Source organism: Myxine glutinosa, chromosome 6 (assembly GCF_964187855.1).
Source record: "Myxine glutinosa chromosome 6, kmMyxGlut1.1, whole genome shotgun sequence".
Classification (NCBI taxonomy): Eukaryota; Metazoa; Chordata; class Myxini; order Myxiniformes; family Myxinidae; genus Myxine; species Myxine glutinosa.
The window spans coordinates 142,116,096-142,143,987 of NC_136266.1; the positions used below are offsets into that span (position 1 = coordinate 142,116,096).

The 27,892-nt window shown below is 44.1% G+C and overlaps 1 protein-coding gene across 1 annotated transcript in view; it reads right to left on the reverse strand.

Moving 5' to 3' along the window:
• Window positions 1-8,155: 8,155 nt before the first annotated feature.
• The window catches only part of LOC137417957 (uncharacterized), a 193,961-nt gene continuing 174,224 nt past the window's right edge, over window positions 8,156-27,892 (reverse strand). The window contains exons 3-5 of the mRNA XM_068103904.2: window positions 16,368-18,438; window positions 15,269-15,525; window positions 8,156-13,702 (exon numbers count right to left, since the gene is read on the reverse strand). Of these exons, the coding sequence (XP_067960005.2) occupies window positions 12,963-13,702; window positions 15,269-15,525; window positions 16,368-18,438 (3,068 nt within the window). The 3' untranslated portion in view covers window positions 8,156-12,962. The remainder of the gene's footprint in view (window positions 13,703-15,268; window positions 15,526-16,367; window positions 18,439-27,892) is intronic.

The window sequence follows — 27,892 nt, forward strand, 5'->3', positions numbered from 1 at the left end:
GGCACCGCTCTGCACAGCCTTGCTGTTGGGAAAGCGCCTGGATTGACGGACTTACAACTGAATTTTATAAGAAATTCTGGCATCTACTGGGTCCCGAACTCCTCAACACCTTGAACGCAAGCTGCCAGCTTGGAGAGCTCCCTCAGAGTTGCCGACGGGCTATTCTCACCCTCATTCCAAAGAAAGGAGACTTGCTCTATATTAAAAACTGGCGCCCAATCTCTTTTGCTATGCACAGACTATAAAGTATTCTCAAAAGCCCTGGCATTGCGACTTACTCCTCATCTCTCCTCATTGTTGAAAGAAGACCAATGCTATTGTGTACCCAAGCGCTCCATCTATGACAACATCTCCCTCGTAAGAGACATGATTGAACTGTGCAAAGAAAACCCCACAGATTTGGGACTTCTTCTCCTTGATCAGGAGAAGGCCTTTGACCGCGTCGATCATCGGTACCTCTTCAAAGTGCTTGAACGGTTTGGACTTGGTCCGACCTTCATTCTTACATTAAGATACTGTATAACAATATCTCTAGTGTGCTTAAGATAAACAATGGACTTGTTACACCCTTGCCTGTCAACAGGGGAATTCGACAAGGTTGCCCCCTCTCTGGCTTGCTCTATGCTCTCTCCATCGAACCCTTACTGGGTTATTTGCGTGCTAGACTAACCGGGGTTGGGTTTTCTCATCTTGAACGGCCATTAAGGTGCTGGCATATGCTGATGATGTGTGTGTCTTTGTGCGGAACCTCAATGACATTAACGTTGTCCGTTATTGTCTATCCGTGTTTGAAAAGGCTTCTTCAGCCAAAGTGAATTGGGAGAAAACGAGCGCCATTTGGCTTGGTCCGTCATGTCACTCGGCACCCAAACTTCCTGCTCCTCTTGCATGGGCCACTGATGGCGTGAAATACCTTGGAGTGTTCTTGGTAATGAGGCCACAGTAGCAAAGAATTGGCTGGTCTGTTGGATCTTGTTGAAGGAAAACTGCAAAAATGGAGAAATCTGATAACACAACTGTCTTATCGTGGAAGGGTCTTGGTGATCAACAGTTTGGTGGCCTCTACCCTATGGCACAGGTTCTTTGTGCTGCACCCTCCGGTAGTGTTGCTTCAACAGCTCCAGAAGTGCTTTGTGTCTTTCTTCTGGGATGGAAAGCACTGGTTGCGACCCGAGGTCCTCAGCTTGCCACTGACCGATGGAGGCCAAGGCCTGGTTGACATAAAGAGCCGGTTAATGGCCTTTCGACTTTCGGTTGCTCTACGCATGCTGTACATGCACCCCTCTCCACCTTGGGTCGACGTCGCTCGTCGCCTTTTGCAGCAGGCGGGGAGACTAGGCTATGACCACGCTATATTCTTGATGGATCTCTCGCATCTTGATATGTCTCCCCTCTCCAGGTTTTATCAAAGTGTACTAACGCATGGCGAACTCTAACGACAACAAGAGCTACGCATTCGTACACAAAGCAAATGTTCTTGATGGAACCTTTGTTTTACAATTCAATTTTCCATGATATGCCTGCTGATAGGTGTCTCGTTCAATGCTTTGTCGCGAAGAACATAAAATCGGTCGCCGATCTTTTAAGCCCAAGTGGCAGTTGGATTGGAGCTGATGCATTGGCAAGCCTGGTTGGCGTGCGATCCTCCAGAGTTGTGGCACATATGCTACGCTGTGTGCTTCATACCTATGTACAGCTTGCACCTAACTGGGAGCAAGTCCAAGCAGACAACGAACAAGGTGCCTCTCCTGCTACCTTTCCTGAACTTATTTGCAAGTTTTCTCTTGCCAACTCTCCTCCGTGTACCCCCTTTAGCATAGGATTCAATGGGTTTCCTAAACAAAAAGACCTCTATTTGGGTTGCGTAAGTTTCCTTTTGCAAGGGCAAATGACACAGCGGAGGGTTCGATGGAGAGACCTCTTACCTTGTTCCCCCCCCCCCATATTTTCCTAATTGGAAAGGATTCTATCATCCTCCTGTGCCGCCACGACATGGTGACCTCCAATGGAGACTTGCACACTGGATCCTCCCCTCTAACCACTTGCTGCACCGCTTCTCAAGTCTCCTAGCAGATGAATGTCCCTTTTGTAAAAGGCCTGAAAACCTCTTTCATATTTATGTTGAATGTCAACGGTTGGCTCCTTTATTTATCTTTCTTAAGAATTGTTTTGGGCAGGATTGGCTTGGTTTTCAACACTTGTGTTTTCATTTATGGCTTAGACATCTCACACAAGAATATGAATGATGTGTTAGGTAATTTCTGCTTGCACAGGCAAAAATGGCAGTGTATAAATCAAGAAAAAGAAAAGTTGATGATCTCGGAGCTAATGAGGAAAATGCCTTATTCTTGTTTTAAAATCTTGTGACGAGCCGTGTAAAGTTAGACTTTGCCTTTTTCTCCATAACAGGAAGGCTGCCACAGTTTGAGACCAAATGGTGCGTGAAAGAAGTCATTTGTAAAATCCTGGAGAAACGTTTATTGTTTTGTGAAATGTTTTGTGCATAATTTTACTGTATTTTACTGTATTAATATTTTTTGTTTGTTTCTCTGCTTGAAATGACAATGTGACCCCTATTTGGGGGTTTTCTTTTTCTATTTTTATAATAAAAAGATACAAAAGTCTTTCTCTTTCTCTTTCTCTTTCTCTTTCTCTTTCTCTCTGTCTCTTTCTCTTTCTCTCTCTTTCTCTTTCTCTCTTTCTCTCTTTCTCTCTTTCTCTCTTTGTCCTTCTCTTTCTCTCTTTCTCTTTCTCTCTCTCTCTCTCTCTGTCTTTCTCTTTCTCTTTCTCCTCTTTCTCTCTTTCTCTCTTTCTCTCTTTCTCTTTCTCTTTCTCTTTCTCTTTCTCTCTTTCTCTCTTTCTTTCTCTTTCTCTTTCTCTCTCTCTCTCTCTCTCTCTCTCTCTCTCTCTCTCTCTCTCTCTCTCTCTCTCTTTCTCTCTTTCTCTTTCTCTTTCTCTTTCTCTTTCTCTTTCTCTTTCTCTCTCTCTCTCTCTCTCTCTCTCTCTCTCTCTGCTGTTTTACGGGGGTTTGGTTTTAAGGAAAATTTTATTTGTTATATCAAAATATTGTATAATAATATTTTTAGCTTGCTCAAAGTTAATAACATCTTAAGTCAGCCTTTCCCTGTTACCAGGGGTATTCGTCAAGGGTGCCCCCTGTCTGGCCTTCTATACTCCCTATCAATTGAACCTTTACTACATCGTTTACGCACACGGCTACAAGGGTTTTATCCTCTGCCGTTAGAAAATCCCGTAAAGACCATTGCTTATGCGGATGACCTCTGTGCAATTGTGTACTCCGATGACGATGTTCGCGCTCTGGTTGAGTCTGTCGAGGAATTTAGCCTGGCAAGCTCGACTAAAGTTAATTGGGAAAAGAGCAAAGCTTTTTACTTAGGTCCACGGAATGAAACTCCCCCTCCAACCCTACCAGGGCACCTTGTATGGACCAATGAAGGAATACACTACCTCGGTGTCTTTCTTGGAACTCAAGATTTTATTTCAAAAAACTGGGAGTCGCTGATTACCAAAACCGAGCAGCGGTTGATAAAATGGAGGGGACTATTGAGGCAGCTTTCCTTCCGGGGTCGTACTCTGGTCATTAATAATCTCGCGGCATCAATGCTCTGGCATGTTTTTAAAGCACTGCAGGCCCCAGGTTTTATCCTTTAAAAACTTCAAAGCTCTTTTGTAGATTTTTTCTGGGGGGGAAAGCACTGGCTCCGGCCAGGAATACTAAGCCTGCCGACTGCAGAAGGTGGACAGGGGCTAATAGATGTGACGAGCAAAGTGATGGCTTTTCGCCTCCTTTCAGTACGAAGGCTTCTATACTCCGACGTCCCATGGAAAGCCTTTGCCCATTGTTTGCTTAGGCAAGCTGGGAAACTTGGCTATGGTGACGAGCTTTTTCTTCTCGACGCGAAGCGCGTGGATATGACATCGGTCCCGTTGTTCTACCGAAGCATGCTGGAAGCGTGGCAGGCTGTTTCTTTTCGCCGCGACACCAGTGCTTACTCCCTTCAGATGTTTTTAAATGAACCAATATTTTTAAATTCTTTTTTTGATGGGGTCTGTAGTGACAGATCTTTCATGCAAAAGTTTATTGATGTCGGCGTTACCAGAGTAAAACACCTCAGGAACCCCCTTGTACATAGATGGAAGCCAGCTGCTGACATTGCCGTGGCCACCAGTGTGAGGTCCATCAGAGTCATTGGCAGAATTTTCTCTGTGATTTTACGGACCTTTAAGCAAACCGGGTTAAAATGGGACCCAGACATAGAAGATGCCCTCCATCGATCCCAATGTCCTTTCCCAAATCTTTTAATTTTATTTCAAAGTTTTAGGCTCTTTAACCAGATGGAGAAATCCTCAGTGTACAATCTATGTGTTCTCACTCTTTTTCCTGGCAAACCTGCAGAGCCACAAGCTCATTGGCGAGCGCTGCTCCAAGCTAACCGTTTCACAACAATAAACTGGCAGGTGATGTACAAAGAACCTACTGTCAAGCGCTCGGGTGATCTACAATGGCGGTTAGCGCACCATATCCTGCCTTGCAACATCCTGTCCCACCGTATATGTCCTGAAAACTCGGAATTGTGCCCCTTTTGCGACACCCCAGAGACCATTTTTCACATTTTCATTGAATGTTCAAGGTTGGCCTCGTTTTTTAAAATCCTGTCACGTGTGATCCGGGGGCTCGGTTTGACTTTTACACATTGTGTTTTCATATTTGGTTTTAATGTTTTGTATCAATGTAAAAATGAATGTCTTTTAGCAAACTTTCTGTGTTCTGAGGCAAAACTTGCCATTTATTTATCGAGGAAACGAAAACTGCAGAACACTGACGTTTTAGCTGATGACGTTTTAACTGTTTTTAAAGCATTGGTTACATCGCGTGTTCTTTTTGAGTTTGAAACTCAAGATCCTGCTTTATTTAAAAATCGGTGGTGTGTGAAACAATCCTTATGTGGTATGGTTGGTGGTGTTTTAACAATCAATTTATAAATCTAAAGTATTGCTTCTCTGTTACCCCTTTCCTTCCTGGTTATTTCTTTTGATGCCTGTACAAACATCCTTCACCATGTAAAACTTGTTTTCCTTGTCTCTCTCTCTCTCTCTCTCTCTCTCTCTCTCTCTCTCTCTCTCTCTCTCTCTCTCTCTCTCTCTCTCTCTCTCTCTTTCTCTCTTTCTCTCTTTCTCTCTTTCTTTCTCTTTCTCTTTCTCTTTCTCTCTCTCTCTCTCTCTCTCTCTCTCTCTCTCTCTCTCTCTCTCTCTCTCTCTCTCTTTCTTTCTTCCCCACCCACATTTAGCCAATGAAGCCTTTGTCCCCCCGTGTGAAGTTGGGCCATCGCCGTAAAATGGCCGTACAGTAATGCTGTATTTTGTGTTGGCATAAATATTTCCTCTTCAGGAGAATGGACTTTAAAAAATAGAATACTTTATTTCATGAATGTCTTTACTTTTCTCAAAATATAATTCGTGAAAGTTTTCACTTTTTTGTGTACGTTGTCAAGGTTCTTGGAAAAGTTAGAATCAGAACAGAAGGGAGCAGGATGCATCATAACTGAAGTACCAGCAGGAGTAGAAGGGAGAAATGCCAACAGCAGGGTGGAGGAAGAAATAGACTGAGACAGACAACAAGGGATACGGGTAACGATGAAAGGTGGAGGACCATGCAAAAGATGGACAAGATGGATACATAAGCAAAATGTTGGGCGTAGTGGGGGTTGTTTAAGATGTGTAAAATAGATCTTGACAAGGCCTTTTCTTGTAATGGGCCTTTCCGCCATATTCCTCGTTTTGCTTCTTCCAAATATCTTACGTCTACCTCCTCAACATCATTCTGTTTTTCATCCTTGCTTCCGAAAATCAAAATCCAGGGTGTCCCCGCTTAACGTTCCAGTTAACGTTGTTTCGTTATAACATCTATACTAATTAGATACAAAGGCTTCACAGAACGTCGTGATTATTTTGCAATCGCTCACTATTACATCGGTGGTTGTATAAATGTCATGGAAAGTCTTCGGTGCTACTATGAAATTCATAAAGAAAAGAGGCAGAGTATCAAGCAGTCTACCATTGAAGCTTTTTCAGGAGGGAGGAAAACACTAATCTCAACAGCCAGCAGAAGCTTTCACATCACAGCAAGGGCGAGATCCCTCCGGATCTCAGTGACTCATCACTCTCCCACCCACCACTCTCCTCTCCACCATCCACAAGTAGATTGTTTTTTGTTTGTACTAAACGGGGATTTTTTTCTCATTTGTTTTACATTTATTTACAGTGCTGTATTACAATGTACAATTTATTTATTTTTTTGTATACAAGATCGAGGCTCGTGAAAGAGCTAACATTAATCACACAGAAAGACAAACCGACACATAAAACATATAACATGGGGAGCGGTAGACAAGATGGGGAGAGAGGGGGAAGGACACAAACACAACATTTGAGAGCAGGGACATCGAGAGATCTGTGGGAGGAAGAGGGCTTTGGGGGGTGCAGGGAGGCATGGGAAAGGGGGGTGGGAGAGGTATAAAACATATGGACACTGCCAGGACTTCCAGGAAAGAAGTTGGAATTTCAAACAAAGTGCATCTGGGATGAATTAGCGGGGGTAGAAAAGCTCAAGGTTTTGGATGGGGGAAGATAAGAGATGGTGGTGAACAGCTGTTTTAAAGACCTGGAGGGAGGAGTGGGATTGAAGGGAGTGAGGAAGTTTGTTCCAGAGGCGGGAGAAAAGAGGAATGAAAGAGTGAAAGTGAGCAGAGAGCCGAGATTTCGGCAGTTTAACTATCAGAGGGTTGCTGGCAGATCTTGTGCGACCTGTAGAAATATTTGGGGGACAAAGCACAGAGAGAGCTGGGGGAGCAAGGCTGGAGAGGAGTCGGTAGAAGACAGAACGACCACCTACCTGCCTGCGGTGAGTGAGTGAAAGGCCCTCGGAGATAGCTTCATCGCGGGAGATTCCAATGATTCTGAAAGCTTTGGTTTCAACAGCGTGAAGCCGAGCTAGGTGTGAGGCAGGAGCACCAGCCCAGAGGGGAGAGCAGTATTCCATTGAGCTGCGGATGAAAGCCTTGTATGTGGTGAGGAGCTCAGGTGTGCCGAGGAAGGACTTTGCACGACGGAGGATGCCCAGTCGGCGACTGGCTTTGGAGGCCAGATTTGAAATGTGGTTTTCCCAGGAAAGATCATGGCAGATAGTGAGACCCAAAAGCTTGAGCGACAGAACTTCTTGGAGAGGATTGTTGAGAAAGTGGATGGGAGGGTTGTCCAGTCGGTCTTTTCGGAGAGACCTAGTAAGAGTGTGAGATTTGTCAGGATTGAAAGACATGTTCCACTTGTTTGACCAGTCTGTGATTTTGTCCAGGTCTTCAGAGAGTGAGGAGGCTGCAGACTGCCGATCTGAGGGAAGACGAATGGAGCGGCAGAGAGTGGAGTCATCAGCAAAGAGATAGAGAGGATTTTCCAGAGAGTCGAAGAGATCATTGATGAAGACCAGAAAAAGCACAGGGCCCAGAACACTGCCTTGGGGAACTCCAGCCTGAACAGGAAGGGGAGATGAGAGAAATCCGTTCAGGGCCACACGTTGACTACGACCAGAGAGGAAGTCCGCAAGCCATGCATGGAGATTTCCATGGATACCATAGGAGGAGAGTTTGGTGAGCAGAGCTGGGTGCCAGACCATATTGAAGGCACGTGATATGTCAAGGGATCAGAGATTGCAAACCCTTGCCAGGATGTATTTTCAGTGGTTTTTGAAGCTTTTGTGTTAAAACAAATATGGCGCCCGAACCAGGTGATCAATGACGTCAGCATTATTTTTTTTTCTCCACTAATTTATTCCTAGATTATGCTCAATAAATTTCATCTTGACCGGATGATGTTTTGTACTTGTCAAATTATGACGTCATAATGGAGGCACCTATTACATCATTAACATATTTTATTCCCCATGGAGAGTTTTTTTACAATGAGCCATGTCTCGATTTTTTATATTCAGCGCTTTTGGAGGTATAGAGGTGCAAAGTTTTTCGTTTTTTCCAAAATGGCGGCCGAACCACGTGACCTATGATGTCATAATTATCATTATAAAAATTATACAGGTGGAGCTGCACCTATGGTGAAATTTTCCTGTCAATCTGACCAACGGTTGCAGAGAAAATCATATTTATTCTGTGCGGACAGACAGACAAATGGACTCCAATGCAATACCCTCTACTCTGGCGAGGGTAACAATAAAACGTATGTATATTTGTTTATGCTGGTACACGTATGTATATGTCGGTACTAAGTCCACTACTATTTGTAGCTGTGATGGAGGTGCTGGCTCAGAACGTAAAGGAGGGTTTACCGTGGGAGTTGTTGTATGCAGATGATCTGATGTTGATTGCGGAAAGTATGGACGGACTGAAGGAAAAGATGAATAAGTGGAAGGAATGTATGGAGACAAAAGGTCTGAAGGTGAATATCGGAAAAACGAAGGTGATGGCAAGTGGTAAAGCATGTGGTGAGGTGGAAAGAACTGGGAAGTGGCCCTGTGCTGTGTGTAGGAAGGGTGTTGGAGTGAACTCCATTCAATGTACAATGTGCGCTGAGTGGGTTCATCAAAAATGTAGTGGTCTGAGAGGGTCATTAACCAGTGTGGCAGCTACATTCAAATGTAAGGTGTGCACAGAGTGAGCTGCAGATGGAGGAAATGTTGAGTTGGATCTTGGAGACGGCGTGAAGCTGGAAGGTGTGAAAACATTTTGCTACCTCGGAGACATGCTGAATGGAGAAGGTGGATCAGACTCGGCAACGGTTGCTGGAGCGAGATGTGCATGGAAGAAGTTTCGGGAACTGAGTGGCGTGCTGCTGAGGAGGTGAGTGTCGTTGAAGCTGAAGGGAAAGGTGTATGCTGCATGTGTGAGAAGTGTTATGATTTATGGAAGCGAGACATGGGTCATGAACGTCCAGCACCAATGAAGGCTGGAAAGGGTGAAAATGCAAATGGTTCGGTGGATGTGCGGAGTATCGTTGAGAGAGGAAGACAAATGATGAATTGCGAAAGATGATGGGAATAGAGCCTGTGATTGATGCTGTGAAGAGGTACAGGTTGAGATGGTTTGGTTATGTGTTGAGGAAGGATGAAAGTGACTGGTTGAGAAGGGTGATGGAAATGAATGTTGAAGGAAGTAGAGGACGGGGAAGACCGAGAAAGACTTGGCTAAAGATGGTCGAAGAAGAAATGTGGGCAAGGGGGTTAACAAGGGGAGATGCAGAAAATAGGGCAAAATGGATAAGATCGTCATGGGGCCCACAAGGCTAACCCCCGCTCTCGCAGGGAAAATGGCCTTAAAATGCCTGTTGTTGTTGTTGTTGTTGTTGTTGTTGTTGTTGTTGTATATTTCTGTGTTTTAAGTTTTCCATTCATAAATAACATTTACTGTTGTTGAATTGAAGTGTTTTCTGGACCTCTTGCACAACGCAACCAGAATATGAGAACAATTACTTTTACTGAACCTTTCTCGTAAATGTCATCAACAAATGCCAAAACTATTCCAAAGGAATGTGTAGGGTACAATTCTTGGAAGGCATTTCTGTGCATTTGTACATTACATGTTCACATACAATTTTCGCAATGCTGTACAAAAGTTTCCTTTAGGCAAGAACATCAGAAGGCAAATATCAACTTTATATAAGCAGTGAAACTGGGTAAATAATAAATTCGTACAATGCTTCGAATATAAACACTATAGTTGAACCGAAAATGTTAAAATACTCTGCCTTGCTTCTTTTAACATCCCCTTTTCACCAATGGATAAAACTTCACACGCACAAACGAGAAAAGTATAAAAGAAGCTTTATAAATGAGCAACAGCGGAGGCTTTGCCAATTTGAGCTGGGTCACTTTGAAAGCGGTCTCACACAGTTTACAATTGGTTTCAGTGGAGGGATTTCATGTCTGATAAGCACTTAGTGTTTCTGCCTTAAGATTCCCAAAAAAATATTCCGTTTGGAAAAGTGCTTAGCTTGAGCCATGCGGGGATCAATATATCCCAGCAGTGTAAAATATCGTTCGATATCTTTGACCACAACCACAAAAGAGACAGAAGTTCTACATCCTTGAATGTGCAAAAGATGGGCTAAAGCAGAAGTTGGGAAAAATGGGCAGACTTGCCATGAAAGTAGTTTAGAGTTGTAGAATTAAAAAGGAGGAAGCACCTAGGGCTGCAAATGCCCTGCACGAGGACAGCGAAGGCCTCAGCACAGTCGTTGGTAGTCGTGAGCATAGTGATGTCAAGTTTGGAATCGCCTGATGGTGGCAGCAGTGCAGAGGGGGGAAGTTTGCAAACAAGCAGCAGCTGCTCAACCTTGGAGGGCCAACAGCAGCCTTGACGGCAGACGGTAATCGTTAGTGCATGGGAATTGCCATGGGAGCCAGGCTTGCTTTAGAGGACTATGCCTTGGCAAGCATGGATGCTACGCACAGCTGCATGCACACTGTGTAGTAGTTCCTCATCACCCATGAGTTGTGTCACACGCTGCCTATGTCTCTTAACATAATAATAATATGACATGATCTACACTGTCAGAATAAATGGGGAGAAGACCAAAATCCTGATTCATTTATGGACTTGTGTGCAATCAAATTCAACAACAACCAAACATTCGCAGCAGGAGTTGGTGTGCATCGTAGCTTTCAAACTCACTGGGTAAGATCGTAAGCAAGTTGAAAGCCCTGAGCAATAATTAAGTGCTCCAACTGGGATAACTGAATGTTATCAGTGCTCTGGGACAAGCGAATGTTATCAGCACCTTGGCTTTCAGTGCAGACTCTGGTTGTCCTCTTGATAATTGACATGGAAAGCTAGGTTGGCACAGAGCCATGCGTGGCACTTTCCGGGCTCGCAGAGCGCTAACTCTGTTCTTAAGCAAGACAAACAAAGCATTTTAATAGGGTTATTAAGGCAGTTTTTTCCCATCTGGGGGGCAGGGAGGAGAAGGAGTTATAAAAACGGTGCAAATTACAAAGTGCTTGCCGATAACTCAAGAAATGTTGAGACTACTGCAAGCAGATGAGAGAGAGAGAGAGAGAGAGAGAGAGAGAGAGAGAGAGAGAGAGAGAGAGAGAGAGAGAGAGAGAGAGAGAGAGAGAGAGAGAGAGAGAGGGGAGAGGAGAGGAGAGGAGAGGAGAAGAGAAGAGAAGAGAAGAGAAGAGAAGAGAAGAGAAGAGAAGAGAAGAGAACGAACACGAGAAGACAGACAGACAGACATACACACAGAGTGAGTGAGAGTGCATGTGCATGTCACCCAAAAGAGACAGTAAGCAATGGTCACATGGATTTGCAAAATGTTACATCAGCAAGAGCTTGAATAACTTTGTCGCTCTTCATCAGAAAGCCAAAATTGGTTCCTAACAAAACTAATGCAGTCATAGCTAGAATTCAGCTATAAAAATCCAACTTAGAACGCCATGATGACAAGGCTAGCAAACAAAAGGAATACCATTGCTGGAAAAACTAGAACGACACTCAGTAGAGAGCACACCTCCACCAGGCTAAACAGTTTATGATTTGTATCCCACTGATAGGCCGGATCTGGATTCGGACCTGAACCAAAATCTAATCGGCTTGTTCTTGTAACCCGAACAAACTCGTCCACCAAGTTTAGTCATAACTCGTCCATAACTTTTTTAAATATGTAATATTTCGCTTTTCGCCCGATCTCTCAATGGTGAAGAATCGCTTGAAAATTAAATAAATCTCGTATCCAAATCCATATTCAGATCTTCATCAAAATCGAATCAATTAGTTATTGTCACACACCCAACCTCTCCAGAAAGTTTCGTCCAAATTCGTCGACAACTTTTTGAGATATCCTGCTATGTATCGTTTTTAGCCCCATCTCCCAATGGTGAAGAATCACTTGAAAAATTCTAGTAGCCGGATCCGGATCCGGACCTTCACCAAAATCTAAGCATTTCGTCCTTGTCATATACACTACGTCTCCGCCAAATTTCGTCCGAATCCGTCCACAACCTTTTGAGATATCTTGTTCACAGACAAACGAACAAACAGACAGGTGTAAAAACATAACATCCATCCACCTTCGGTGGTGGAGGGAAAGATTGAAGCAGAGTTCAAATAGGACGAAGAAGTCAAAGCATAATACAGAAAAAAGGGGAAAAGAAAGAATACAAAGTGAAGTGAAAAGGAGGAAGAAAGGAAACAGAGAGAAAACGGAGACATATCTAACTGAAAAATCAGACGTATCTAACAGAATGTGCTGAGATCACTGTGTCGTTAATGCCCAATTGATCAAAAAAAAAAAATTGAAATCCAATATCCCAAAGCCAAAAGACAAACAGTACCCGAGTTACTTGTGATTAGGCAAATTGCGGTATTGTGCGCAGAACCAGAGAGGCTTGAGATATCACAGCAATGCTTTCGAACAATACAGAGAAACATAGGCCATAACTTTAAGCCTATCGATGTAATGAGTTTTTAAAATTCCAACATGCTGCTCGGCTTGTGGATGTACAAAATATTCCTGCGTCATATACAAGTGCTGACTATGTATAAAAACCACCTTTAGAGGCCATTTTTCCCCACAAAGCGGGGGTTGGCCTTTTTCGGGAACTGTGGTTGTTGTTGTTTTTCGGTCCCCTATTTGAAGCAATGTTTTACGGCCGGATGCCCTTCCTGACGCCAATCCTTTTTGCCGCCTTTAACGACAAACAGGGAATTACCAGTGAACTGGTACTCAATTTGCCGACCTCGGAAGGAATGACAGGCTGAGTCAACCCCCCTGGCGTTAATTCGGCGATCGACCGGGATTCGAACCCAGGATCCTTGGTATCCTAAGCCGGCACCCTAGCCGCTAGCCCAACACCAGGGATTAAATGACTATGTATAGTGAATGACTATGTATAGTGAATGACTATGTATAGTGAATATATAAAAAGCCAGAGGCACTCAGACATATCCAGGACTGGTATGTTCAATGGTACATCGGCGACAGCGTCGCTGCACACAACGTAAAGCATCAGCAGGCAATCGGCAGCCTTGCACGCTCAGCAGCTGAAGTTCTGGACAATGCATCGCAACACTTCGGAGGCCGCTGCCAGTAACCCCACAGCAATCTCGCATACTCAGCCTCTTCAGGCCCGAGCATCCCTTGGCTATTGCTTCGAGGCCCGCATCAGTCACGAGTGAACAGCGACCCACGTCCAGACTGCGTAGTCGAGGGCAACCTCTGCCCAGAAATTCCAATCCTTGATCCGTGAGGCCCGGAAGGCCTCGCGCATTGAGGTAGCGAAGGCCAGGGCAGTGGCGGGCGAGGTACCGAAGTCCGGCGTCGCTGAGGCGGCTACAATGTGCCAGGCTGAGGTAGCGCAAACTCAGGCCCAGCCCCAACGCAACTTCACGCAAGCCTACATCGGTTATCACGGGGCAATCGCAAAGGCTGAGCTCGCGCAGCGCTGGGCAATGCCGAGCCACCGAAGAAAGTCCAGCGTCTGAAAGGTTAGTGCAGCGGCGTAGGTAAAGGTGCAAAAGTCCTGGACAGTGCAGCGCGACGGCGAGTAAGCCATCGTCAGAAAGGCCGGAACAGCCAGACATGTCGAGGTGGCGAATTGAGAGATGGCGACCACGAAGAAGGCAGGCGTGGCATGAAGCCTCGGGTGTAATGCTCACACAGGAGATCTCTGGGCAATCTGTGGGTTGCGATGTAAAAGCAGGCCAAGTTAGGCGAAGCAATGACAACAGTCGGCACCATTTTGGAGGTAAGTGATGTCAAATTCCGGTTCGGGGATCTGCAGCTGCCACTTCCACCTCATTAAATTTAAAGCTAAGTTTTTCAACCCGGATTTGTCGTATTTTTCTGCTATATCTTCGTCCCAGTGTTGTTGTTTGTGTTTCCATCCAATTTTCCATGTTAAACCGTACCTTATTGTGATGTATTTGTCTAATTTGTTGTTGTGTTGTTCAAGGCCGACTCCTCGGATCACCAATGTGAAAATTATGTTTCTCCTTTGTCGCTGTGTCCTGCATTTTGCTTCTTTCTTCCCAAATATTTTACTTTCTACCACCTCAACATTATCAATTTCCCCTCCTTGCTTGAAAAAAATATAAAAACAAACAAGAATTTTTTTTCACTCCATAACGATCTCATCCCACTAGACTTTCCTTCTATCTGTACTCCCTCTACTCAATTCTCCCTCCACAATTTTCTGGCTATCTCCAAACTGAATCCAGTGGTGCTTTGGATCTTTACTTTGGTTGCTTTACAACTAAAGCTTTGGTTTGGTTTGGTTTGGTTTGGTTTGGTTTGGTTTGGTTTGGTAGCTTTGGTGCTTTACAGTGGTGGATGAATCTTCATTGAATATAAATGCTTTCTTCTTCTTTCCTTCTTCCATAAGGATGGGATCTTTGCAATTTGATTTCTCCATATGGAGTACACCACATGTTCTTCTTCTTCACCACGATATATTCTTATTATTCTGGTTCTTCTTCCCCTTCCTCTTCTTCTTCTTAATATTATTCACAAATATTATTTTCTAAAGCTGTCTGTCAGCTAAGCGCTTGGTCCACCACCTCCTCCTGCAACTACCGAACCACCTTTTCATGCCTTCAACCAAAATTCTTACCACACATCCCATGATCTTTACCTACGTTTGTCCAATTTGAGAATTTGAAATCAGCATCCCTTCACTTAATGTCCCCTCTTTCTGAATCCCTCTCAATGCTTTCTCCTCACCCCATCCCTGAAAGCTTTCTCACCCCATCCACTCAAAGCCCCCCCCCCCCCCCTGCATCCTCTTAACCTCCTCATTCTCTTCAATTTCATTCTTCCCTTTGGGTTTTCAAAACAGCTGTTCACCACCATCTCAGATCATCCCCTATCTGAAACTAGGATCTTTTCTACCCCCATTAACTCCCTAACCCCCAAGCCCATCTCCTTCAAAATTTCCAGTTTTTTTCCTTACTGAGAGTTTCCTTCCATATCTATCTTGTCCACCCCATGCTTCCTCCTCTACCCCTCATTCTTCACCACACCCATTATTTGACTGAGTTTCACTATATTTTGTCCTTCATTACTGCTGTTGGTGTTTCACCCCTCTCTCTCTCTCTTTACTGTTCCTTTTGTTCTTTTACATCCTGATACATTCAGTGTTCTAGCTCTTCCATGAGGCTTGCCTCGATATACCAAAAAAATGTTATCCATTCACAAGGAAACATTTGTCCAGCTTCTCAATGACTTCTTTCAGGCTGAAACTCACCAGATACGTCAAGGTGCTCAAGGTTTGGGCAGCACGTCACGACCTCAAGCAGGCCTTGGTTGGTTATGCGTGTACAACCAGCAAGTTCAAGATGTCGCAGCTCAGGGCAACGCTGAGCCACAGCAAGCAGGCCTGCGTCACTGGGCCCAGGCGCCCCGTTCAACAGAAGTTGTTCAAGTGCCAGGCACACCGAAGGTGTTTCACGGCATAACCGTTCCGTTATAGCCATCAGCGCCCAGTCTACATCCAGCTCTGGACTAGAATACATACTTGAAATTAGGGATCAGACAAGACAACACAGCAATGTCCTTGCTATCATAAATAGTATTTAACATGTAATTAATATAAGGGATCTTGCTTCCCTGAACAAAAACCACTGACAATCATAGTCATTTATATCCAATACCCCTCAATTCCACCAAATGCATTTATTAATTCTCTCATGTATCCTGCTTTATACAAATTGTCGGTTCTGCCGAAGCAGTTTCTTTCGGTAGGGTTGCAAGTCCTGGAGGGGTCACCAGTCGCCACTCCAACACAGGATGCTCGACTGAAGTTGCATGAATTTGGAATGTGTTCAAGATGCCAACGACAGCTCACTTACACTTCATGAAGGATACCCAGGTCAATTTGTTTACGGAGCAGAAGCAGCTGGCGAGTAAGCAACCATGCTCTAAGATAGCAGGCAATGCAACCTCGCGTCAAGCAACCTGCAAGAAGTCTTCTGCCAAGGTTTTGAAGACTTTTAATGTCACAGTTTGGGTGTCCCTTCTGCCAGCATTAGTTGGTGGATCTCAAAGATCCCACAGAATTATCACCGGCATCCTGAACAAATTCCAAATTCCTGCCTGGACTGTGGACAGTAAGAGGTCTGGTGTTCTTGTAGGTTTCTTGACACCAGGTTGCACTGCTTGCTACCTTAGATTGTTGTGGCTGTCTGGTCAGCAACTTCTGCACTGTAAACAAATGGACCAGGTGGTTCACATGTTTCATGTTCGCATTATTCGGATGGCGGTGCATTTTTTCTTGTCTACATTAACTTGTATCTTAAGGTTCATGAAGAAGTGCATATATCACAAGAAAATATTTTAACACTCACCCAAGGTGCACCCGGTGCCAGAGGTTTGGGTCCCATGCCAGCTGGTACCAGCGATGACAGACCCGGGCACAGCGGCAAAGGCTGTCAGTTGGCAAGAATGAAAAAATGTGCAGAAGTATTGCATCAGGTAAGTGGGTGCTGTCCTGTCCTGAGACATTATTATCAGAATTCGAGCAAGAAGGAATGTTATGTGATAAGTCTGTTTTGGCCTTTCCAGCAGTAAGCCGAGGGCAATTTGAGAACAGCGGCATGGCAGGAATGGGAATAGATGTCACAGTTCGAGGTGTTTTTTGGCCATAATCCTGATGTGACGTTGTATTATGACTCGAGTTCATGCATGGATTTACAGCCTGAAGACAACTGCAAGGGTTGCCTCTAGTAGCTGGCATTGGCTGCACATAGTGAAATTGGTGATCGGGATTATTTTCTGGATAAAGCCCTCTGAATTCATGAGAATGAATTCCAGAAGGTTTCTGTGTATGGCCATGTATTTGAGGTGTGGTCATTATAGGTCCTGAATGAATCAATGGAAATGGATATTGTTCAGAGCAGAAATGGGGTGAAGAACTCTGATAATGGCAGGGCTGTGGTAGGGGTAGCCTTTGTGTGCATGACAGTGGAGACTGGTGCTTCTGCCCATTGAAAGAACATGGTGATAAAGGTTCCGGATAGTTTGGCACTCGATCAGAATTATTTTTGCACATTTTACTCTCATTCGTCTGCAATGGACCTGGAGATGAGGGTCGGTGCACGTCAAGAGGAGAAGGAGAACAGAAGTGGTGTGGATATGAGGGTGGGGGCGACAAAGGCCGCTGATAGTTATTAACATAGGAGGGGAATGGTTGATGCTTCCCTGAAAGTGGAGAGCAAGGTCGAGAGTGGTCAACAGTTGTTGGGGACATCATCCGGTGGTGCCCGGCGGGTGGAGGGGATAGTGACCTCTGGCCATTAGCTTGTAGTGAAGACAAAGGTCTTTGAGGAGTGCTTCTTTGAATATGAGATGAAGTTGTTCTTTCATGTGGGGACAAAGGCCTAAGAATGTCTTTTGACCTCGGGTGCTCACAAGGTATTGGAGACAGAGGCCTTTGAATATCACGAGGAGTTGGAGACATTGGTCGATTAACACGAGATAACAGGGTGGGCCTGTTTTGGCTCACAGTCGGAAGCACTGGTCTTTGAATATTGCTGGGGATTGGAGACAAAGGCCGCCTTGGGTCAACGGGCTGAGGGAACTGAGGCCTGACTCCACATAGTGGTGGTGGGGACTCCAGTGAATGCTGGTGATTGGAATATTCTGAAATCTGTGGGTCACCACAATGGTAGATTTGTGATCTGAAGTGCTGTACTGGAGTCTTTCTGCCAGAAGGCAGTTGGCCTTGTCTGGGAATACCACAGGCTAAATTTGTATTTGGATGCTCCTGGGATGAGTCGGAGCTCTGACGATTCAGAGAGTCAGTTGATGCTTGTAGGCCTGATACTGGGAGATGGTTGGATGCCAAGGGTAGTCCTCGCCTCTTGTGGTGTGGGTGAGTTGTGGAACGTGTTTCTTGAAGCGGGGCTGAGTGCCGACCGGATGCTTGCTGGTTTATGTTTAAAGAAGGAACTGGTGTCTGCGACTTGCAACAGCGGTTGTGGATTAAATGGGGGGACAGGGGTCTGGATTTTCCTGGATGAGCTTGTAGTAAAGTCAAATCCTGTGTGGCGGTTTGGCTTGGCACCAAGGGCTGTGGTGATAGTGGGCGTTCCTGCTTTATGCATGCATGCTGAAAATCAATCGGCAATGGTGACAAAGGTCTGCTCATATGATCTTTCGATGATCCTCCCGACTTGTGGTTCCTTGAATGCGGCCTGAAGCAGGTACGCTGGACCTCAAGATGAAGGTAGGTATCCTTTGAAGTCGGATTGCTTGCGGAAAAGTCCCTTGAAATAGGTTGAGATTTCTGACCAACGTGGGGGATATGACTGGCAGGACTCCTGCCACTCATGGCTGTTGGGGAAGCACCGATGAGCAGGTCATGGTCTTTAATCTCTGAGCAAGGCATTGTGCCATCTTGAGAACTAACACCGGAATCTGTGAAGAGAGAGACCAACAAAATGTGTTAGCAATTGCCTGCCATGTGTGGAAAATGAAATTAACAGAAAATAAAGTAATAAAAACAAGTTATAAAATGCATAAACCAATATTAATTATTTCAACACAAAAAGGCCAGAAGGAAAATATGAAAGGCAATACAAAGTATTGCAATTTAAATATCAAAAACTGAAGTAGATCAAAACAATAAATTGTGTTAGAGTAGACCCAGTGGTGCACAAAAAAGGCACCATGAAGTGTAGCGAGAAAAATTAATAAATAAAGCTGTACCAAGCCTCCCCATGAGGTTTAACCAGACCGAAGAAGCCATGGAGGCTGCGACATTGACCATCTCCCCGACCTCCATCCCACAACTCCGGCGACATCCACAGTGTTTGTGCAGAAAAACACGGAGAAGTCCCAAGCAGTAGGCAGAGGGGTGCAGGAATGAGCACAGTGGTGGGCCTGACGGTGAGCAGCTTAAGTCATGAGCAGAGGGAGAGCAGCCGTGGCAGGAAGGGAGTGCCCATTTGTGATGCCAAGGCAGATCCAAAATGTCACTGACAAAACCAAAGGGAAGCATGCAACACAGAGCCAGGTGCGCAACGGAGAGCCAGGTGCGCAACGGAGAGCCAGGTGCACAACGGAGAGCCAGGTGCGCAACGAAGAGCCAGGTGCGCAACGGAGAGCCATGTGCGCAACGGAGAGCCATGTGCGCAACGGAGAGCCAGGTGCGCAACGGAGAGCCAGGTGCGCAACGGAGAGCCAGGTGCGCAACGGAGAGCCAGGTGCGCAACGGAGAGCCAGGTGTGCAACACAGAGCCAGGTGTGCAGCCAGGAGCCGAATCCGGAGAAATCCAGGGCAGTTCCCATCTAGCCAGCAGCCCAAGGACAGCACAGGCACAAAGGAAAAATGCAGAGCCAAGAATATGGCACCACTCACGACTCGCAAATTTTCAGGCATCCTTACATCAAGATCCTTGCTCAAAACCCCGCCGATGAAACCCACCGCCAGAAACCTCCTCGCCACTGCAAGAGCGGCCCGAAAGGTCATGTACCCGAACATCACAAAATGCTGGCACGGGAGGGTGCACCTCGCCGGCACCGAGACAATCGGGTCACTGCAGAACCATGTAGGCCTCAGAGGCAGAACCCTAGCACCGAATCGTGCGATGCAGGAAGTTCAAAGTGTCTGGACAGTCATTATTAATCCATATTGAAGCATTGGAACTCCCTCATTTGCTAAATTTAAATATGAATGAAAATAAATGAAAAACAAAGCTGCAAAACTTAAGGACTCTTTTCACCACGAGACACACGCACAATACCGGCTAATCCCAGAATTAGTTTATTCTATGTTTTGAGGTAACAATGAACCAACCATATACCGCTTCAATCTAGAAACTTTGCAATAACGACAAAGGGATTGCAGTGTTACGATTATATTTACTATACTATTAGTATTGACGCTATTATTATTATTATTATTACGAAAACAATACTACTGTATTAAGAAACCTGGGCTAATTTGTCCAACGCGGCCTGAAGGTGAGCCATGAAGGCATGAAGCCTAAGGCCTATAAGTGCTGTTGTTGGAAGACCCGTAAACGCCTACAGTCACGTGAAAAAGTAAGTACACCCCATGTAAAGTTTTGACTTTTTCAACATATTTCAACATACAGCTATTTAATCTTCATTTCAACAATATTGATAGATTAAGGTGATATAATATAACAAATATCATGAAACATTTACATTTTGTCGTCCATTGTATAATTTAAATAAACATAAATGCTAGTTTCGCATGTGGAAAAAGTAAGTACACCCCTACATGATCCCTGAGCTTGCAGCCACATTTTTTTGGTGCAATGCAGTTTTCATCATTTCACCATTTCAATGGCATCCTTATTCATAAATAACACCTTCTTTTTTCAAAAATAGTAGTCCGGTAGAGTTAATGTTGGTTTACTATTTCCTGAAATTAGGTGGTAAAGCCAGATTAGTTTTATTTTCTCCAGTGCGTATTTCATGAGTTTGCTTGCCAATCATAGAGGAACTGAAGACCATTTTGAAAATGCAACCTTCCCTAACAACTCTTCATTTTTGTAGTGTCAAGAAGGCACCTTCTTGCCAGGTATTTAAGTCCGATGTGCCGGGTATGATGATGGCTACATTCTTCTCATTGCATGAGATAATTGATGGATAGCAACTCGTAAATCCAAGTGCAGGTTTTATGGTGGCATCAGTTGCAGCTTCTTGGATTGCTCCAACGCAGTCGTTGAAATTTTTTGCAATTCGCACTGGATAACGATATGGTCCACGGCTTGGTCAGGGTTCCCACAGTTGCATGCTGGGCTTTCCTTGGTTTTTATATTTTTGCAGATGGTAAGTCGTCTGAGCACAGGATGCGTAAATCGGTTTTAATGTGGACCATTATTTTCGGGGAAGATGGAATCCAGGAGGCATTCCTGTTGCGTTGGAAATCAGGTATTTGATAGAGATGTTGGTATTTCCCTAGAGCCATCATCATTGCTCTTGGGACATCAAATCCCAAGTTAGTGAGGGTCCTGGCTGTGCTCCGGAATGACTTGCGTGACTTGAGATGTCAGATATGTAAGTTTTGCAACTTTTCATGGATAGGGGTATTTGGATTGGACCGGGTACGTTGATATTCGTGGATTGTTCTGCACTGCCTTCGCATGTCAGGTGAAGGTATGCTTGCGAGCACAGGCAACCGAGGTAGGGGTGTTATCTTGTAGTGTCTCAGTGATAGTTGACATTGCAGGAGGCAGAAGAGGATCCAGGTGTTTGCTGTATCTGCTCTCTGCCCACACAAAGGTGCAGTCCACTGCGATAGAACACACTCGGGCTGGAGTCGTTTTGGATGGTACGGACAAGATTGGCCCTCATCATATCTTTTCGTAAACCTTCCTTAGATGTTCTCCGTAAGGTAAGCTGCCATGGATTTAAGCTCATTCTGGACTCATTCCCCAAGGACACCGTGGGGATCTATGACGTCCATCAACTAATGTCTGTAGACGGTACGCCAGGTTTAACGCCAATCAGAGGGATGGCACACACATTGATGATTCACCCAGTCTGTGAAACACTGGGATGATAGTTTATAGATGGGTCGGGATTCCAACCCAGGCTAGACAGCTTGGAGGAGAACATGTGTACTTCTTGGCCATCCTGTCAGCCATTTCTGCCACTGAGTCTGCCTAAAGTGTATTGGAAAAGTTGCAATGATTGGCCAACAAGAAAGATATTAAATAATTAACAAAGTTCATTAGTATTATATTTCCATATCATGATTGTTCAATTGTCCCCCTTCTAATCTCACACGTTGTGATGTGACTTGTTCTGAATGTAAGTGTGACTCAGTTGTTCAAATTCATTTTGCTGAGGAAACAGTAACTTTCTTTTTAACAATCTTTTGGCAGGAAACCTGCATGCCTTAGCAAATCATCGGGAAAAGAAACCACATTTGGCTCCCATTAATGACACAATATGCAGACTCTGCTTCCATGTCTGTTCAAGCTGCACCTCCAACTCAGAGAGGCAACGTCATGGGCCCCTCAGGTTACATTATATTCAGGCACAGGGTGTATATCACACAAACTATGCTAGGTTGGTCTATGCCTGCACATAACTGGAATAGTGCAAACAATGAACTGCCAGTTTTAATGACGTCATAATATTTGTTGTGATTCATTTACCAGAAATCATTGTCATGATGTCATCGCAACATTGCGTTGCAGTTATAAAACTTGGACTGGTTGTAGACTCGCAGTAAACTATGATTATTACCCCGCACACACGAAGCGAAAAGCAGGGTGAAGCAATTGGTTCATGTCAGTCCGTCCATCTGTCCTATCAGTTTATGGTCATCAGTTTATGATAGAGGAACAACTTATTTAAATTGAATATGATATTTTGATCACAAATCAGAACATTAATAGGAAGACAAATTTGTCCTTTTACCGTAGTTTGGCTTAGAAATCATGCCAATCGTACGTGTGCAGAGGGGTGAGATAATAATTATACGCTGTCTGCCTGTCTGGGAGTCAAACACAGTTTTAAATCATTCCAAACAGTAAACTTTTTTTTCAGGACATTATAAAGGACACAAACAACAAGCATAAATATCCAATGCAATGTGTTAGATAGGGTGGTGTAATAAACACTGCGTCAACAGCAGTAACACCTGTAATTAATTTATTTATCCGACTTTTACAATCTTTATTTTATTTAGCCCCCACCTTGAGTGGCCTTAAAGGCTTTGTGGCAGGTGATATCTTCTAAAAAATTTAAATTAAATGATGTACTTGAACACAATAGAACACAAATGGCCTTCATAATACTTCCAGGAACATCCAGTTTGCAGTACTTCAATTTAAATAAAGGTTCGATGGGTGTGGTGCACAAGGGTGATATTCGAGACTGTTTCTGGACTACATCAACAGCACTAAACTTCAGGATTTTTTAAACGATCGTTAAAATCATTATTATATTAATATTGAAGTACAGTGCTGTGCAGGGTATCGTGTTCTATGAACTCTGTAGTTGTAAATGTTATAAGGTTGAAACAAATAAATGTATAAACATGTTTTAGGGCAACACACCTTTTTTTTTAAGTTTTAAACCAAATTTCTTTTTTATTTTAATATATATATATTTTAATTAAATTGTTTTGTTTTTTTAAATTAAACTTTGATAAATGAAAATGTACCAGAAAAGAGTACCGTGAGCCAAATTTCAGCTCGACAGGACGTATGGAACCTAGAAAATGAACGGCTTAAACATTTGAAACGGGACAAACAAACAAAGTTCAGATGAAGTTAAACAAGCGTTACGCCTAGGTCCCCCGTCGTTGAAGTGATGTGAGGTGACAAAGTGGAAGATGCAAGGCGGCCATCTTGGATTTTAACGTGGGGACCCAATTTTCAATAGCGTTCTCCCTTATGCGTAGATACACCCACACACAAGATTAGAAGTTAGTAGTTCGTTTATTTTTCAAGATATTTCGCTCACAAGGTTCAGACGTACATGGCGGCGGCCATCTTGGATGTTGATGTGGCGACCCAATTTTCAATAGCGTTCTTCCATATGCCTAGATACACCCACACACACGATTAGACGTTGGTACTTCGCTTATTTTTCAAGATATTTCGCTCACAAGGTTCAGACGTACATGGTGGCGGCCATCTTGGATTTGACGTGGCGACCTAATTTTCAATAGCGTTCTCCCTTATGCGTAGATACACCCACACACAAGATTAGAAGTTAGTAGTTCGTTTATATTTCAAGATATTTCGCTCACAAGGTTCAGACATGTATATGGTGGCGGCCATCTGGGATTTTGACGTCGGTTGCACCCACACACCAAATTCGAATTCGGTCTTTCGCTTACGCACGCACGCACGGATGCACGTACGGACGGACGTACGCACACACGGACGGAGGGGAAAACCATAGTCCCCCTTTCGCTCCGCGCTGCGACGGGGGACAATAAAAGTGTGTAATAAAGACAAATTGGAAAGCATCAGAAAATGCAAAGCCTGTCTGCGTCGTTTTTCAGACATCTCCTTCCTCTTCTTCTTCTTCCGTATGATCAAAATAACGAAAACAATAAAAAAAATTCAAAATGAAAATTGATGATTTTATGCAACTTTGACGTTTGACCTTTTGATCGAAAAAAAAAACAATCGCATTGTAACTTTTGATTTGTGAACCATCAAAATAGTTCAGTTTTTAGTGACCCAATATGCAAATTCTTTAAACTTCAAGGTCATTCTGATGAAAATTGATGATTTTATGTGATGTTGACCTTTCTACCAAATTATTAATTTGGCTTCTCCATATTATCAAAATAAAGCTTTGTTGAAAATTTGATGACAAAACTCAAATGGTAAATTGAAATTTCAGGTCAATTGGATTAAAATTGATGATTTTATGTGACGCTGACCTTTGACCTTTTGAAAAGGTTATTAATTTGCCTTCTCCGTATTATCATAATGAAGTTTTGGTGAAAATTTGATGATAATAGCTGATCAAATGGTGAAAAAAAAAGTTACGGCCCAGAGAGAGTGACACACACACACACACACACACACACACACACACACACACACACACACACACACACACACACACACACACACACACACACACCAGTGATTACAAAACCCCATCCCGCGCAGGGGATGGGCTATCAAGGATGTTGTGGTTCACTATTGGCCAAATGCCTCTTTCAACCCATGTGAATGAATAGTGAATCGTAGGTTATCAATGTCGCCATGAATAGGTTATCAAGGTGAGAAGCCATAGGATTTGAACCCACTCCAGCTGGTGGAGAAAGAAACAGATGTTTAACCACTCGACTAAACACCAGCACTGGAATAGATTGCAATGCATTATCACCGATGCACAATTTGATGGATCTTCAAATGTGCCTCCGTAATGATGCATTTTGATCACCCAGGCCTGTCAACACAGCATAACACAATGTGGCATGGTACATTGGTGCGAGCACACAGTGCCTCATCGTGCACCTGCCACCATGAGTGGCTCTGAAAAAGGCAATGGAAATTATGAAGTAAAGAGATACATTGTTTGCAAAAAATCCTCCGAACATCAAGGACGGCCTTGATCCAAGCGATCTCTGGTTATTCAAAACGTCTTGCTCGAACGAATGTCTAAAAGCACACGAGATGCAAAAGCGCACACCTCCATCTGGTACTGGTACGTCAAGGCATTGGCTGAAGTTTTGTCGTAGCTGTCAAGGGTATTGCATAGCCTGGTGTAGTTGAATTATAATTCACCTGACATGATCATTCTACTAAAGTCCTTCCATCGACTCGACCAAAAGGAAGATGAAGTAGATGGAACGACTGATATTCTGATTCTGATGTTACGGAGCGCCGGTGCTCCCGAAGCTGGTTCTTGGCAATGGTTATACTGGGTGGTTTGCCATTGCCTGCCCCACCGTCGTTATGTCAGGAATTTGTCATTTGTTCAATGTGCCGGTGATGGTGATACTGAGCTACTCTTCGCTAAGGACACCGTAGGATCTTTAACGTCCACCGACTAATGCCGGGAGATGGGAGGCCCGGTTTAACTTCTATCCGAGGGACATTGACGATTGATGATCCACATTGACGATTCACCTTGTGTGTGCGACACCGGCATGACAGTTTGTAGCTGGTTTGGAAATCAAACCCGGGCTAGACAGCTTAGAGGCGAGTGTGCGTACCGCTCGGCCATCCTATCGGCCAAGAACTGATGGAAGAAGAGTTAAATAAAAAAATAGGAAGAGTTGAAAAGCTTCAAGGTGGTTATAGAAGTTGATGTAATATGAGGATGAGCTGACCCCTTAGATGACAGAAGGGATACAAGCTTCAAGACAGTTCCACAGGTAGGGGGGGCGGGGAGAGGGGGGTGAGTGAAGAATTGGAATGGATTTTTCTTTGCAATAAACGTTTTTTTGTGCATTCGTAAGTGTTTCTCCTCTTCCCTTCTCCTCCAATCCCCCACCAACCAAAAATATCCGACTCTTGTCCAGTACATAAGAGGCCATTATTGACGTCACACTTCCTCGTGTGGAGCTCTGCAGGATGGTGGTGTGTTTCCATAACCATTCATCAGTGTTCGTTATCTGCCGCAATAACTCTGCGCAAGGTACAGGGGAGGGAAATTGATCACCGCCCGTTTGACGCGCAGCGAGACAACAAATTGGCCATTGTGCTAGCCGGTCGAACAAAACAGGAAGTCAAGGCAGTTTGGCTGCTTGGGGAATGCTCGGTCGGCCTCCTGTAGCCGAACGACAAACCTCCTCGCTCAGTCTTTATTGCGTGTATCAGTCACTCGCCTTTATTGCTTTCTAAGCTGAACTTCTTGAGCTGGGACAGAAGGAAAACATGCCGGTAGCCGAACGCCAGTTGCGCTTATCAAATGAAGGCCAAAACAACGTTTTTTACTATAAATAAAAATAGCACCAATTCAAAAAAGTTATTGTTTTTATTCAACTAAAACAATAATGCACTAATGTGTTTTTTTTTTCTTTGAAAGGGAGTTTTTATCTTTGGTGGGATCGGCAAGAGGGTCAGCAGGCAAAGAGGCACACGTGCTATCCCTACAGCAGCAAGAAAAAGCACTGCACAGGCCAACAATCTCAGGATTGTATATGGGTATGGAATTTTCTGCCAAGAACAGCAAGCGATGGTCCGTGATACTCTGCACTGTCAGCATCTCGAGTCAAGATCTGAAATTTAAGGGAAAATATTTCCTTTGCTTTTTAATGTCACCAACAAAGTGCGTGAAGTGAGGTTTCGAGAAAAGAACCATTTTTTAAACGCTTCCACATTGAAATAGCTCACGGTAGAAGTTCTGCCATTTTGAAAGTTGCAGAACTTCTGTCATGACGGTTGTTGATGAAGACCACGAGCTCATATATTCCCTTTGGGTAGATTGGCCAACCAACCTCAACAATGCTTGGGGTTTCCTTTTTTCAAAGACAAACTGCAAAATTCCCAAGCAATCCCACCCCGTAACTTTCCTTCGAATGTAATGGGATCAAGATTGCTGTGTTTAGCTGCATCTCATAAAGGAATTCACTTGGTTAAACACCCAGTTTTTCTTCATAAAGAACGTAAGACCAACGATCTAGCATGGCCCTCTCAGCCAAAGAACCATACACAAATAAGGGTAGACAGGGGTGGGCCTAGCTATTATGAACAACTGACCAATGAGAAGCCATGCTTATACACAGAAAAGGCTTATGGTTAAACTGCCAAAATCAAGACTCTCTGCTCACCTTCACTCCTTCATTCCTCTTTTCTCCCGCCTCTGGAACAAACTCCCTCACTCTCCTCAATCCCACTCCTCCCTCCAGGTCTTTAAAACGGATGTTCACCACCATCTATATTAATCTTCCCCCATCCAAAACCTTGATCTTTTCTACCCCCGCTAATTCACCCCATATCCACTTTTTTGAAATACCAACTTCTTTCCTGGAAGCCCTTGGTGTGTCCACGAGTTGTTTTTTTTACCTCTCCCCCCTTCCCATGCCTCCTCCCCCCAAGCCCTCTCCCTCCCACAGATCTCCCAATGTTCCTGCTCTCCATCTTGTTCTCTCGCTCCCTTTATCATGTTTTATGTTTTGTCTTTTTTGTGATTTATGTTACAAATGATGATTGATGTTAGCTCTTACACGAGCCTCGACCTTGCATACAAAAAAAATAAAAATAAAAATAAGGCATTAGCCCCAGATTCAAATGCATTGCTACATTCTCTATGCAACAAAATATCTAGTGTAGCAAGGATCATGGTTCGAATAGGTCGGAATGGGACAACGGTGTAGTACGGCTGTGCGTGGGGTCACCAGTGCCAGGAATTCTTTGGTGGCAATAAATCACAGGCTTTCCATTTTGTGCATCTGTGCTTCATGGCCCTA